We start from the raw sequence: 14,479 nt of genomic DNA, 5'->3' as shown, positions 1-14,479 counted from the left end.
AGGCCCATTCATTTTATAAGCTGACTGTTAGATATTTTAAAAATTGGTTTCTTTCGAGTTGGGACCCAACTCCACAAACGTCAAAATTCTCCATGAATGAGAATGGCATTTCAGTTCCAGGGCATTTGGACTGAAAGGCTGCCCCAGAGCCACAGACCCTGAAAGCCTTGTAGTCCTGACTCAGAGGTTGTCCTACCTGCATTTCCTTTGCAACTTAGCTGAAGTTGAGCCATCTTCATGCAATGTTTCAATTTCAACAAATTAGCAAATTCCAACAAAAAAGTGGTTTGCCTGGATTTTTCCAACTCTAGCATTTATCTCACAGCAACTCTGTGAGATGGGTAAATATTATTATCCTTATTTGACAGGTGCAGATCTGAAACACAAGGCAACTATGTAGTTTGTTGAAGATCACACATGTAGTCTGTACTAGAGCCGTGAGTTGAGCCCACGTGTCTCAAGTCTAAACTAGTGCTCTAAGCACTGGATCATCCTTCCACTCAATTTAAATTGACATCAGTTTGACTACTCATGTAAGTGCCTTTCAATTTAAAGGTTGAATAAGCTAGTCCTAAACAGCAGAAACAAAAGCAGAAATGTATGTAGAGAGATTTCAGTAATAATTTTCATCTTCTGTTTCTGGCCACTTTCTTGAAATTAATAATAATACAAAATCATCCTGGAACTTCCGGTATCTTCTACAAGAAAAGCATGATCTTTCCCATGGTTTGCCATGAGAAACAACTAGCCTTAACTATATGCCTGTAAATGTCAACCTTGTGTCAGTTACCCCTGTCTAAATCCAGAATGGAAAATGATGGAATGATATGGAAATAAAACATAACTGAGATTATAATCCTGTCCACAGAGTATGTTTTGTGCCTCTATCTATATGCAGTTATATTTCCAATCAAGTGGTACTAAATGCTATGGTAATTAGAGGAACTAAAAATGTTTCACATAACTCCAGAGAAGGGAACATGCATATGCCGGAATTGCCTGTTGGCATATAGTCCTTGCAACTGTCCTTGACACTGAATAAATGATTTTCCACTAAAAGTGAATAGATGATGCAATCTGTTTAGTTTATGCATTTATTACAACTAAGGTGACATCTATTATTTTATTTGTTCATTAAAATAATTTGGTTTACCTTTTATGGCATAGACATTAATAACTTTCAAACCCATTGTGCTAATCAGACAATGTGGTTAAAAGCAAGTCTGATGGCACACAGATAATTCTTCAAGCTTTGGTGATACTTTAAATAGCAATCATGACTCAAGAAAATTCATCATGGTAGGAAATGTTAGAGAGGAAGAAAAACTGTCATACTTTATTCTGAAATGGAGAATTTACTGCCTTGGTCCCTGACAGATGCTGTGTAATAGGGAACAGCAAATAATCTTTCTCTTGACATTTCCAAAGAGGTAAAAGGAACCTGTTGGGGTGTTTTTCAATAATTTTTCCCCTCATTATAATAAGACCATAGAATCTTGAAACTGAAATCTGTTTTCCCACAGAAATTATTTTTCCTCCATGGTGGGCGCACATCAGTTTATTATTGCAGAGTTCTTTATGAGTGTTGAGCTACTGGAATTAATTCCTCACCCACACACCACCTCCATTCTGTAGGGTCTTCAATAAATTATGGCGCTTTAGTAGAAACTCCACAGTTAAGGTTGTGAGACACTGACTGAAGTAACTACCTGAGATAATTCCCTGCAATATATTACTTTTAGAAGCCATACGATGACTTTGCAGTATTCTTATGGATGCAGCCATCTAATGACTCAGACCCCTGAAGGATATAGGCCATTTGCTAATGAACAGAAAGCACAAACCATCGATGGGAGAATGGTGAGATTTCTTCCAAAAGTAACAGTTAGAAATAAAGTATTTTATCTGACTTCACCAGCGAGCCTTCAATCAATAAAAAGTTAAACACAGAAGTAGCAAAAGTGACTTCTGAAATCTGCCTCAAAGTGCAAAGGGAAACAATAAGATTGGCTTATGAAGCAAATGCTATTTCTAGAAAATCAAGTTTTCAGAAAAAGACTTGGAATGACATAAATGAATACCCAGTGGTAAATGTTATTGTTCTGAACAGTGTGTTTCTTGTGAAATACAGTATATGCGCGAAATATTAGCTCTGTGTGCATTCCAGCCAGCATGGGAAATAAGCAGCAAAGAGTCCTGTGGCACTTTATAGACTAACAGAAGTTTTGGAGCATGAGCTTTCGTGGGTGAATACCCACTTTGTCACTCACGAAAGCTCATGCTCCAAAAAGTCTGCTAGTCTACAAGGTGCCACAGGACTCTTGGCTGCTTTTACAGATCCAGACTAACACAGCTACCCCTCTGATACATGGGAAATAAGTGTACCGCTTACTTAAAAAAAGTAATAAAATATCATAAATAATAACACTACTTTGTACATAGCATCTTCCTGCCAAGGATGATGATTATAACATCATCAAAGCTCTTTACAAACGTTAATTGAGGGCTTGTTCACATGAATAATTAGCCTGTGGCAAGCTTGGGTGTAACTCCATCCTGCTAACTGTCCATGTGTACCCTGCTGATGCGGGTTAAATTTGTTACAGAGCTTTGATCTAGTTCCCTTTGAAACAGGACTAACTCAAAGTGCATTAATGAACAGTTCACATGTGTCAGCAGGACACACAGAGATAGTTAGACCATGACAGGCTAGTGCAGGATAGGTAACTTCACATCACATCTTGCTAAAGTCTAATTGCTCTTGTACACAAGCCTTAAGCCTAATAACACCGCTGTGAGGGTAGTTAATTGATATTATGCTCCTTGTATACATGCACAAAGAGGCACAGATAGGTTAATTGCTCAGGACTACAGAAGAAAACTGTATAAATTCAAAGCTTGTCTCATTCACCAACAGATGTTGGTCTAATAAAAGCTATTACCTCACATACCTTGTCTTTCTAATATCCTGGGACCAACACAGCTACAGCAGCAATACAAACAAGACTACAGAGTGAATCAATCATTTTCTGGGACTATAACCCTGGAATCCAGGCTCCCTGTTCTTTGCCCTCAACACTAGAGCATTAAAAGGTAACATATAGGATGGAATTCACTCACGTTCACAGGCATTAGAGATAGTGTCTTGCATGCCTTTGCTTCCCCCCATGTTGAGATTTTCATTAATAAAAATAGATAATTTAGATCTATTCCAGACAGGGTGACCAGAAAGTGTGAAAAATTGGGACACACTTCCACACTTTCTGCATGAGGATCCCATAGACTTAGGGATGTAATCCGGTTCTTTATACTTAAAATTATAAACACCACCACTTCACTCTTTCATCAGGAGATCTGAAAACACTGTACAAAGGAGCTCAGTATTATTATCACCATGTTACTGCTTGGAGAAATCAGTCACAGAGAGATGAAGTGATTTGCCCAAAGTCACACAGCAGGCCAGCACAGGGCCCGGATTAGAACCCAAGACCCTACACTATAAACTTACATCAGTAGAACTCCATCACTCAAGGGTATGAAAAATCCACACCCCAGAGTGACATAGATATACCGACATAACCCCCGGGGAAGACAGAGCTATATTGATGGGAGGACTTCCACCAATATAGCTACCACTGCTCATGGAGGTGGATTAACTAAGTCATTGGGAGAAGCTCACAGTAGCGTCTTCACTAAAGCATTATAGCGACGCAGCAGCACTGATGCCGCTGCAGCATTTTAAGTGTAACCTCAGCCCGCTGTTTTATTCATTAGGCCACAAATGGAACTGAACAGAATACTGGTTTTAATACAGCACTGTTAAAAATATAAAAAATATTGATGCTGAACAAGCAAAGAGAAGAAAAATATATTTTTAAAGGGGGAAAAAAGGTCTTGTAAATGAGTGTCTCTGAGCTCAGAATAAGAAAGTTAGTGTGTGAGATTCAAGTAACAGAGTGTAATAGCAGCTAATTTTGGTGTAAAGTCAAACCAGCCATCCTGAAAGGTACCTTTAAAAAATGGAGGTAGGGGGTGTGGAGAATATTTCTTCTACAAGTACAGTTGCCAGCTATAATTGAAACATCAAAACACATGAAGATGATGAAGAAAAAAGGCTACTAAACACATTCCGGCTGCTCCTTAGGGTCTACCTGAATTCTGCATGCCAATTTATCTCATTTCACCACCCTTCTCTGCATCCACATTTCTCTCCTGCTAAAATTTCCCTTGTTTTAAAAACTCATCAGCAGAGATTCTGCTCATAGACACACCTTGCTTCAGTGGCTAGAATTTTCACTTTCTGATTGATTTGTAAATTTCTTACTTTTTATATGATGATCCTTTAACCTAAAATTGCATTTGCTTTCCTCTTTCAACTCACGTCAAGCCAATTTTCCTTTGGATGTGGTAAAACTTTCAGGCTGGGGTTTTAAAACGAGTATAAAGGAATTAGGCACTTACATCCCATTGAAACCAGTGGGAACTGGGAGCCCAACTTATTTAGGCTCCATTGAAAATCTCAACCTTAAGTACTAAAATGCATTCATGAGGTCATCACAGCCTCCTCTTTCCCAGTGAAACATGTCCCATGTTCTCAGTCTTCCTTTAAGATGTACAGGAAATAGGAAAGACCCAACTGATTAACATCTAAAGCAGGGGAAGCTGTACTGAGTATGGTACTAAAGCTAAAGGTACTAGTGCCTTATACACAGGTTTGCGGGAATGCTTATTAAATATGTATCAATCAAAATATCAATTTCTTCATAAGATTAAACTGGGGAGTTTTTATTTATTATTTTGGCAAAAAGAAACAGAGAATTTCCTGTCATTCCAGTCTGGCAAATCTAGAGGAAAATCGAGATATCATGCCACGTAAGTCACGTAGGCTTGTATCCTCCACCCCCATAAAAATATCTATGGGGGTGGACACTGGGCAAGGAAGGAGAAAACTGTGAGGATTCCTTGACTCTATGTTTCCTGAAATAGTTCATTTTTATGGCAGAGTACAGTAGCACCTAAGAGTTATGAACACCAGGGTTATGAACTAACCAGTCAATCACACCTTATCTGGAACCAGATGTACACAATCAGGCTGCAACAGGCCAGGGGGAGAAAAAAAAAAAGCAAATACAGTACAGTACTGTGTCAAATGTAAACTACTAAAAAAAATTAAGGGAAAACAGTATTTTTCTTCTGCATAGTAAAGTTTCAAAGCTGTATTAAGTCAATGTTCAGATGTAAACCGAACAACCATAACTTTTTGTACAGAGTTACGAGCATTTCAGTTACGAACAACCTTCATTCCCGAGGTATTTATAATCAGAGGTTCTACTGTACCAGGGGTTGGCAACCTTTCATTTATTCACTCTAATTTAAGGCTTTGTGTGCCAGTAATACATTTTAAAGTTTTTAGGAGGTCTCTTTCCATAAGTCTATAATATATAACTAAACTATTGTTGTATGTAAAGTAAATAAGGTTTTTAAAATGTTTAAGAAGCTTAATTTAAAATTAAATTAAAATGCAGAGGTCCCCAGACCGGTGGCCAGGAGCTGGGCAGTGTGAGTGCCACTGAAAATCAGCTCATGTGCCACCTTCGGCACATGTGCCATAGGTTGCCTACCCCTGTACTATAATTTCTGAAGTTTCCAGATGATACCAAGCTGGGAGAGGTTGCAAGTGCCTTGGAGGAGAGCATCAAAATTCAAAATGATCTGGACAAACTGGAGAAATGATCTGGAGTAAATAGGATGAAATTCAATAAGGACAAATGCAAAGTACTCCACTTAGGAAGAAACAATCAGTTGCACACATACAAAATGTGAAATGAATGCCTAGGAAGGAGTATGGCAGAAGGGATCTGGGGGTCATAGTGGATCACAAGCTAAATATGAATCAATAGTGTAACACTGTTGCAAAAAAAGCAAACATCCTTCTGGGATGTATCGGCAGGAGTGTTGTAAGCAAGATACGAGAAGTAATTCTTCCGCTTTACCCCGTGCTGATTAGATCTCAACTGGAGTATTGTATCCAGTTCTGGGCGCCATATTTCAGGAAAGATGTGGGCAAACTGGAGACAATCCAGAGAAGAGCGATAAAAATGATTAAAGGTCTAGAAAACATGACCTGTGAGGGAAGATTGAAAAAATTGGGTTTTGTTTAATCTGGAGAAGAGAAGACTGAGGAGAAACATGATAACAGTTTACAAGTACATAAAATGTTGTTACAAGAAGGAAAGAGAAAAATTGTTCTCTTTAACGTCTGAGGATAGGACAATAACCAAGGGGCTTACGTTGCAGCAAGGGTAGTTTAGGCTGGACATTAGGAAAAACTTCCTGTCAGGGTGGCTAAGGACAGGAATAAATTGCCCAGGGAGGTTGTGGAATCTCTGTCATTGGGGAGATTTTTAAGAGCAGGTTAGATAAACACCTCTCAGGGTTGGTCTAGATAATACGTAGCCCTGCTATTAGTACAGGAGACTGGACTAGATGACCTCTCGAGGTCCCTTCCAGTCCTATGATTCTTTGTGTGGGGGCAAAGTGGGAATTTTATCTTCACCGTCGCTGTGGAACTATTTTGTCTGCAAAAGCCACAGGTCCGAGGGCAGCCCATAGGAGCGTACGTCCATCTACAAAAAGGTTTTGTGTCTTCCTGCCAGGGCTGATTGACCTTATGTTCTTTTCCCATGATTCCACCTCAGCCATTCTCCCAGGGAATCCCTAGCTGAAAGCTGCCCCTAGAAGACTAAGTAGCAAGGGCCCAATATAAAGTGGCAGCCATAGTGGAGTCTCATGCTTCATTAACTTTTTACTGACTTTCCCACTAGGTTGGAACAGTCTATGTGCGTCCTGTCACCCCTCCTGAGTGCCTATCATGAGGGCTCTCTGTGAGGTCCAGGTCCAGGAGAAGACCAGAGGAAGCTGAATGTCACTTCATATGGGATGAAGATGATCTATGGAGAGGGGACCCTCCATACCTCTCCAAAAGGGTGACACCCCATAGTTATACGGAGACAGCTGAAGATCAACCAGAATTGGCTTCTCACTCAAGTAATTTAAAAGGTGAAGAGCTTGAATTTTCAAGCCATTGAAAATATTTTTGAACTGTAACAGATTTTTGCTGCAATAATAGAGAAGTGGGAGATGAATATGAAAATCTAATAGCGATCAAGAGAGGAGTGAGACAAAGTTGTATAATGTCACCAACTTTATTCAACTTTTACAGCAAGTGTGATTAAATTAATCGAAGAAACAGAAGATGGTATTAAGATGAAAAAGAAAATGGATGAATCACATTCACTATGCAGATTGAAAAGAAGGTCTGATGAAGTTAGTGGAGATTTTATGTGAATATGGTCAAGAACATGGTCTTAAGTGAAATGTGGACAAAACAAAAATTATTGTGTTATTCAAGGTTCCTGGGAAAACATGCAAGATTCCAGCGAATGACATAGCCATTCAGTAAATGAGAAATTATTGCTACTTCAGAAGCATTATTACAGAAGACAGAAGACTAGATAATGAAGATAGCACCAGAATAGCAAGAGTGAAAGAGACATTCTGGAAGAATAAAAATCTGATGAGCAGGGACATAAATTTGAAGGCTAAATTCTCATTCTTTTAAAACTTACATCTGGTCTGCATTAAAATTACTGCTGTGAAACATGGACATTCCCACAATTGATAATAAGGTGTTATAGAAGAATTCTGAAAATAGAATGAATAGACAGAATAGCCAATGAAAAATTTTGGAAGATATTCATAACTGAAACTCAACAAACACTTGTCAGAGATCTTACAAAAGGAAAGATTTGATTTGCAAGGCACATTTTAACAAGTTCAGTGGGTGATGCATGTTTATGAGCACCTAAAGAGAAAGTTTATAGCAGAAAAACATGAGGTAGAAAAAGAAGATCTTGGATGGACAATGTGGTATCCTGGGTGGATCAAAAAGGAATATTCATCCACAAAGAGATTACCAGAAGAGCATACAGAATGGGCTACCATGGTTGCAAACCTCCAGTAATAGAGATGTCACATAAGAATAAGAAAGAAAGAAAGAAAGAAAGAAAGAAAGAAAGAAAGAAAGAAAGAAAGAATCAAAATAACAGACTCATGCAGATACTACAGTACTTATGCTGTGAAAAATATCACCTCCTCCCAAGGATTTCCAGTCAGGTGCTCTTTCTTTACTATTTCCAAACATTAAACTAAAAGGTAAATACATGTTTTCAGAATCTTTTCCTGCTCAAAGCAGTATGCTGCAATAAAAGGCTCTCCACAGAGTTCCTCTCTTTCAGAAATATATCTTCTTACATTCTTTGCACTGGATACCATTGTTCATTAACAACCAAGGTGTCCGAGTAGACTTAAGCCCTCCTCCACCTAACTGTTTTACGTGATCCTCTTACTTTAATATAAATTATGAACTTGGAAATCTTTCACATAAACAAATCAGGAGATCAAACATGAAGCCTTGTTGTATCCTATTTGTACATCACCATCTTTCCCCAATTCAATTTGTCAGATAATGTTTATTTTCTTGTCTTACAGTCACTTCTGAATAAGCTTATCTGGTCATTTTCAGGGTGCATGGATTTCACCTGAGTTAAGCCAGTTTGTTCTGCTTCAATTTATTGTAGGAACTCTTGCATGTATGGTGGCAGAAACTGGTGTAAATAATAATAAAAATAATCATTTACACTACGCAGTGATTTCCATCCAAAGATCTGAAAGTTATTCTCAACTGGGGTAAGCATTGTAATATCAGCTTTACAGAGAGAGAAGCTGAGGCATAAAATTAAGTGACTTGCTCAAGGTCACTGAAGAAGTCTGTAGTGGAGACAGTAATGGAACCAAGGTCTCCTAACCCCAGTTTTGTGCTCTGCTTAACAACCATTTTTGCCTCCCAAAGTGACCTTAATTTTCCATTAGTGAAATAGAATGATTTCAAAAGGAAAACAGCTAGGGACTTGGAGAGTATTCCTTCTTTCAAGCAGAACAACTGTGGAACATGCAGTAAAGTAAACATGAATACAGAGAGGGTTCATACCCTGATCTAAATTCTTCAGAGACAGTTCCTGGCAAAGCAGGAAGTTTAATATCTAATCCTGGAGCCATATAAATTTAAAAGATTTTTTTTCTGTTATTGTTTAATGATCATTTCAGGACATAGGCTTTCTCTGCAAAGCCCTACTGACTTTCTGAAAATCAGACTCCTTTAAGGTATCTCAAAACTTGGGCATCCAAAATTAGAGGAGAATGTTTGAAAATCTGGATGGATAAACACAAAATGTTATTGCTGAGCCAGACAAACTTCAGACAACTTCTGGCCATTTCTGTTTCAAGAAGCATTAATATTTTTTAAGTAACACTGTAGATGTATACCTTTATTCATTTGTCCAGTAGAGGAATTCAGGGAGATGAAATTTGGATTAGTAAAAACAAACAGACAAATAAAAAACTGAAATTTTGCAGTCTCTTTACTCATTTCTGTTTTTTCAGACAAATAGTTTATTCACCAAAAAGTGCTGTTTTGCATTCACTGAAACTATTTGCAAATTTGATCTGATTGATTCTGGTGGTAAAAAACTTTTCCCAGGCCAGCAAACCATATGCATACATCTCTTGTCTTTATCACCTTGTAATGTTCAATCTGCCTGATTCAGAAGAGGAATTTGAATCCACATCTCCTACCTCCCAGGCTAGTGTCTTAATTTCATTCTTAGTCCTCTCTTTGGCAAGGTGGAAGAATTCCATCAGGAGAGATTGAGAGAAGCCCACCCCAAATAACCCATAGTGTGGTGATTGGGCTGCTTATCTGGGACAAGGGAGATCTGAATTCAAATCCTTACTGCAGAGTGGGGATTCAAACCTGGATTTCCACTTCCCAGGCATGTATTTTAGCCACTGGGCTAAAGGTAATAAATGGGGACCTACTCACAGCCAGTTTGCTGGCCCAAAACAGACTTCCCCTGTTTGTTGACAATTTCCAAATATTTTTTTAACTGAACCAAATATTTTTTCTGATTTTTGGTTGTCCCAACTGAAAAAAAAATCAGTTAATCTCCCAGCTCTGCTCTGCATAATATAAGAAATGCCAATGTAATATGAATTATTTAAAAATAATATTTAATGGAAACCCCTTTGTATACCTATTATGTGGGCATTTTCAGCTTCTGTTCCAGTCAAAACCAAAGCAAATCAACTCTTCCTATTCATGTGCTAGCCTTAATTTACAGTCCTCCATCTGTATGAACATTTCCTACTAAGCTTTCTCATCCTATGACAGCATACATTATCGATCATTTTTACCAGTCCTATCTCCCATCTCATTCCAAACTGTGTCTGCTCCACTAGCCAGTTGTGATATGTCATTTCTGTGTTCAAATAGAACATCCTCCTCTCACATTACTATACCTACTCCAGTTTTCCAGCTTCTTACAGAGACTGTACTTTCAAAAGGCTCTATATGTTCTGGTAATTTAATATCCCAGTTAGTTTCCTGATTAGGACAAGTCTCAGTTATGCCAATTATATTATAATTCACCGGAAAGTCTTCACTATTATGCTCTCCCCATCAGTATAGAATATATTAAGGAATACTGCACATTTGAGAACAATTTGCAGGCCTCCCTCCTGATGGCATAAAAGTGTTATCTTTCAAGGTTTAAGTATATGAGAAATTAGAATATATTATTTCTGTAATAAGTGACTTTTGTACTGTGAGCAAAAGCACTTCTTCCATTCTTTCTAAAAGGATAGCGTTTTTCCCCAGATAAGCAGGATCTCTCTCTTTTTCAGAGAAAAAAAAACTGAATCTTTACCCTCCGCACATCTTTGCCAAATGTTTCACTATAGCTGGTGCCCAGTATTTCAAATTGGACATAGGGATTGGAGCCGTCTTCTCTAAATTCCATAACGCCAGTGAGCCCAGTTATATGGCCCTAAGGAAACAATGTTAAAGATATTAGAATACAATTTTTATAAAGCACCTTTCATGCTCCAGGTGTCCTAACATGCCTTGCAAATGCTTGCAATTAAATTAATGTGGCAGGCTTGATATGCTCTGCAATAGCTCACACATATAGCCTTAGACAAAATATACTACCTTACTGAGAAAGAGACCGATAGCCAAGACACATCTACTGCTCGTTTTGAACCATGTCTAGGGATCTTGAACTTATACAAGGACAGCCACCAGTGAAAAGCAGACAGAACCTTAGCTGAATCTGAAACTATAACACTTGTAACATGATTGAGTTTGGCTAGATTCTGGTGTGCAACACAAAGCCACCACTTTCTGGCTCAGAAAAAAAAAAGCTACCGAGTCAGGCTGACAACAATGTATTTTCAATGTTATTAAAACTTCAGTGAACAAAGCTCATGCCAGTTTAACAGTGATGTAACTAAAAAATTATTTAACCTTGCTTTAAATTGTCAATGAAACAGTGGTGTCATTAGAGTTGGTTGGAACATTTTCACCAATATGAAATTTCACCAACACATGCTGTTTCAGTGAACATTCTGTCTGAAAAGGGTGTGTGTCCAAGGCACAGTGAGAAAGGGTGCATATGAATTGGGATCAGCATTTACTCCAGATTTACAGTAGCATAAAATAAGAATCAAGATATTGGATTATACAATGCATCATTTTTCCTCTTGTTTCCTAAAAGCCAACCATGTTAGCAGCTTTGGTAAGGAATGCACATCTTATTCATGGTCTACTCTGACAACTACTTAAGGTTTCATCCATTTGGTGAAATGCATAAAGCTATATGACTATTCATCATCATGTGACTTATACAAAACATAGCCATGACATCACCAGTTGTAGAGGACACACCTTCATGACTACACAGTTTCATTACTAACAACTTAAAATCAAGGTTAAATCATTTTTGAGAAGTTCATCTGAAAGAAAAATCAGAGCACTTTGGACAAGGTTGGAAGCCCAATGTGCAATAAAAACTACAAAAGAACCACTCTTACCTTCTTAATAGTCTCCAACATGGATCGACCTCCATTCCAAGGTTTGGTGGATTTCCTCATGCAGTTCAAGCTTGCCATGCTGTGCCATTTCCTATCCTCCAGCTTTCTATGGAAGGCATTGGCCAACATGAGCACACTGTCATATAGATAGAGGTTAGAAACCTGAAAACAATGAAAAGGGTAAAACAGAGATTGTAGTCTTGAATAGCTCCTCAAAAGAAAAAAAAAACTTTAAAAATAAAACACAGGAGGACTTGTAAAGATTAATATGGAGCTTTTCACTTAAAGTGCACCAGTTCAAATACACTAGGTTGGTAGTGATTATAGCCTCATCAGTAAAATAGTCACTTATTGGTACCTTGCCAGTCATTTTAGCAGGGAGACCAAGGAGTGAATGGAATTACCTCATCTTCTATGCTCACTCTACCAGACCTCTCTGCAACTTTTTACACAGTAGAGCACAAAGTACTGCTAATAAACCTACCAGGCATAAATGGAGCAGATAGAGCAGCATTACTATGACTCCAATCATTTCTCTCTAGCATAACCCTGAGAGTGGTGATGGGTAACTGCTCCTGGTCCTCTTTCTTGCAGGGTCCCGCAAAGTCCTTAATATCCCTTCTTTTTTATATGAGAATATTTGAAGAGACACTGAGATGACAGTGGTTCTACTACCAATCATATGCTGATAACAGCCAAATGAGTACATCATTCTCCACCGATATAACCATTACCACTACTAAGATGTCATAATGACTACAAGACATACAGCATATACCTTCTTGACATACAGCAGCTGGTTCAAACTCAACCCAGGCAAGACTGAAGTGATACAGGTTGAAAAAATAGCTAGACACTGTGCATGTCTTTCACTGAAAGTATACAGCCCCCATTCGTCAAAATTGTAGAAAGCCTCAGTGATCTTGTTTGATTCCTCACTGAGCTGGGATGATCAGGTAGCATCAGCAATGAAAAGTCTCTTTCCCCTGCAGCTTGTTAAGGAATATGACCCCTTTCTGGTGGACACATACCTGGCCACAAGATCCACGCATTTATCAACTCCAGATTTAATTTCTGTAATTCACTGTATCTGAAACATGGAAACAGTGAAATGCACACCATGCAGCTGCCCACTTCCTCCAAAGTTCAGGCTACTATGAGCACATCAGGCCTGTGCTCCAGTTTTACTAGTTCCCAATCGACTTCTGAGGCCAGCATAAGGGCTTAATCTGTAAGGGCTAGGCTAGATCACAAGTAGGCAAACTACGGCCTGTGGGCCACATCCGGCTCACAGGACCGTCCTGCAGGGCCCTTGAGCTCCCGACTGGGGAGGGTCCCTCCTCCCCCACAGTCTCAGTGTGACTGCCACCAGAACAGGAGGAGGCTGCACTGCAGGGGCAGGGGAGAGCAGGAAGGGAGGCTCACCTGCAGTCTCAGGGGAGCAGGCGGATGGTGTGGTTGGAGGGAGCACAGTGAATGCAGCTGGAGGACTCAGGAAGAGCACCAGGCAGCCGAGCAGCCAGCCGGAGAGAAGCAGTGCTTTGAAGGCAAAACAGCAGCGTCTCTCTGGCTGCGAGGCTGCCCCTGACCCTCTTGAGTCCTCTGCTCATGTTCGCAGGGCCACACTCTGACAGGGTCTTGTGGGGAGGAGTTGGAAAGGGGATGGAGTTTCAGGGGGTCTGTCAGGTGGAGGGGAAGTCAGGGAGTAGGGGGGATTGGATAAGGGGTGGGGTCCGAAGGGGGTGGTAAGGGGCAGGGGATCCCAGGAGTGGGTGGTCAGGGGACAAGGAGTAGGGGGGAGTTGGATGGGTCAGGAGTTCTGAGGGCAGCAGTCAGGGGACAGGAAGTGGGATGAGGCGGATACAGTTAGGGTTTGGGGAGGCACAGCCTTCCCTACTCGGCCCTCCATACAGTTTTGGAACCCCAATGCAGCCCTCGAGCCAAAAAGTTTGCCCACCCCTGGTCTAGATAATACTTAGCCCTGCCTTGAGTGCAGGAGACTGAAGTAGAAGACCTCATAAGAACATACGAATGGCCATACTGGGTCAGACCAAAGGTCCATCCAGCCCAGTATTCAGTCTACTGACAGTGGCCAATGCCAGGTGCCCCAGAGGGAGTGAACCTAATAGGTAATGATCAAGTGATCTCTCTCCTGCCATCCATCTCTACCCTCTGACAAACAGAGGCTAGGGACACTATTCCTTACCTATCCTGGCTAATAGCCATTAATGGATTTAACCTCTATAAATTTATCCAGTTCTCTTTTAAACCCTATTATAGTCCTAGTTTTCACAACCTCCTCCGGCAAGGAGTTCCACTGCTTGACTGTGCGCTGTGTGAAGAAGAACTTCCTTTTATTTCTTTTAAACCTGCTGCCAATTAATTTCATTTAATGGCCCCTAGTTCTTATATTATGGGAACAAGTAAACAACTTTTCCTTATTCACTTTCTCCACACCACTCAAGACTTTATATACTTCTATCATATCCCC

At 39.7% G+C, this 14,479-nt stretch overlaps 1 protein-coding gene across 6 annotated transcripts in view; it reads right to left on the bottom strand.

Annotated features, from left to right (window-relative positions):
- GRID1 (glutamate ionotropic receptor delta type subunit 1) overlaps positions 1–14,479 on the bottom strand; it is an 845,542-nt gene that overhangs the window by 140,887 nt on the left and 690,176 nt on the right. For all 6 annotated transcript variants that reach the window (XM_050958562.1, XM_050958557.1, XM_050958559.1 and 3 more), the window contains exons 7-8: positions 11,989–12,150; positions 10,824–10,943 (exon numbers count right to left, since the gene is read on the bottom strand). In XM_050958562.1, coding sequence (XP_050814519.1) covers positions 10,824–10,943; positions 11,989–12,150 — 282 coding nt within the window. The remainder of the gene's footprint in view (positions 1–10,823; positions 10,944–11,988; positions 12,151–14,479) is intronic.

Source organism: Gopherus flavomarginatus, chromosome 6 (assembly GCF_025201925.1).
Source record: "Gopherus flavomarginatus isolate rGopFla2 chromosome 6, rGopFla2.mat.asm, whole genome shotgun sequence".
In the NCBI taxonomy this organism is placed as follows: Eukaryota; Metazoa; Chordata; order Testudines; family Testudinidae; genus Gopherus; species Gopherus flavomarginatus.
This window is presented reverse-complemented; position numbering and strand designations above follow the sequence as displayed.